At 46.8% G+C, this 1239-nt stretch overlaps 1 protein-coding gene across 1 annotated transcript; it reads left to right on the top strand.

Moving 5' to 3' along the window:
• Nucleotides 1-75: 75 nt before the first annotated feature.
• On the top strand, nt 76-1035 carry LOC110288657 (disks large homolog 5-like; the record flags this gene model as incomplete). Its single annotated transcript, XM_021154950.1, has 2 exons — nt 76-219; nt 852-1035. Coding segments are annotated over 2 exons (328 nt in total), but the record flags the coding sequence as incomplete, so codon positions are not given.
• Between the last annotated feature and the right edge of the window lie 204 nt (nt 1036-1239).

Genomic DNA, 1239 nt, shown 5'->3' with positions numbered 1-1239 from the left:
GTAGTCCAGGACCCGGCCTGAGTTCATGTGTTACTAAAAGCCTAAGTTCATAGAGTTCTGTCTTCCTGGGGCCAGGCCCTACCACAGGCAAAATCCTCTTTATGAACAAATGAAGTTAAAGGAGAAGGAGATCGTGACATTTCTACACAAATTAGAGATGGAGACCATGGAGCCACGAGAGAACTTCCAGGAGCTGGAGAAGGAGATAAATTTCTATCGGTAAGTTCTTGTCAGGGAGGCCAACACTAGTGAAATGGCCATTTCTACCTTCCTTTGTTTCTGGACTGGAGAGTCTGCAGGTCTGGCTCTATCCTTTCTGCTTTTTAGCCATCAGTGTGCCTTGGATCTTTTGGACTCAGTTTTCCTAGGTCTCTAAGAGACTGTTACCACTGCCAGTGTTCTCTAGGCATCCTCAGGAGCCTCTAGATAGACAAGTGATTCAGATCATGAAAAGGTTATTATGCTGTCCTGGGCCTCTGGGGCTCAGGCAGCGATTTACAGAGCTGAGCGAGATGTAAAACAAGGATAGAGCGCCCTCCCTTTGGTTCTACTGACTACCCTGATTGCATTGGCACCCTAATTGGTGTTGCCCCAATGCGTGGGCTGTCGTGGGTACATGGAGATCCCTCTTCCTTTGGAGAGACATGGACCCTTATTGGTGTTTGGGCTGCAGCAATAATTTCTTTTTCCCTGAAATGGCTGTTTGCTGTTTGTGCAGCTGTCATAGATGTATTGAGGTGGACTGTATTAGGTCTTCATGGGAGCCAGGGTACAGGTCAGGTTAATGGGACCTGTAAGTAGAAATGAGAGGAGGAGGCTGCAGGATCTTATCATGCAGAGTGTGTTTCCAGTAACCTGTCCAGCCGGCTCCTGATGGAGAAGAATCTTATAAAGAAGAATTTGGTGATATTGCAGCAGGACAGCAAGGAAGTACAGGCTGATTGGGCCATCATCCATCAATATTTAGTGGCCTTGAACCTGAGTGGTAAAGACGAACAGGAGAAGAACAGCAACCTTGAGACTCAAGAATATCAGGTAGGGACACACAATTCGGTCAGTCTATGACCGTCTGATACCATTGGCACATTAGTTCTATCTCTGCTTACCCCCACCACCTTTCTAATCCATGTTCCCAAGCAGCCACCCTCCCCATGGAATGTATCTGTTCATTGCTCTGTCTTCACATAAGTATTCTGGGAAGTTAGCCTCTTGTGAGACACTGAATTAGCCTCTTTTGAG

The sequence above is a fragment of the Mus caroli genome, unplaced genomic scaffold (genome assembly GCF_900094665.2).
Source record: "Mus caroli unplaced genomic scaffold, CAROLI_EIJ_v1.1 scaffold_20648_1, whole genome shotgun sequence".
NCBI classification, from domain to species: domain Eukaryota; kingdom Metazoa; phylum Chordata; class Mammalia; order Rodentia; family Muridae; genus Mus; species Mus caroli.
This window is presented reverse-complemented; position numbering and strand designations above follow the sequence as displayed.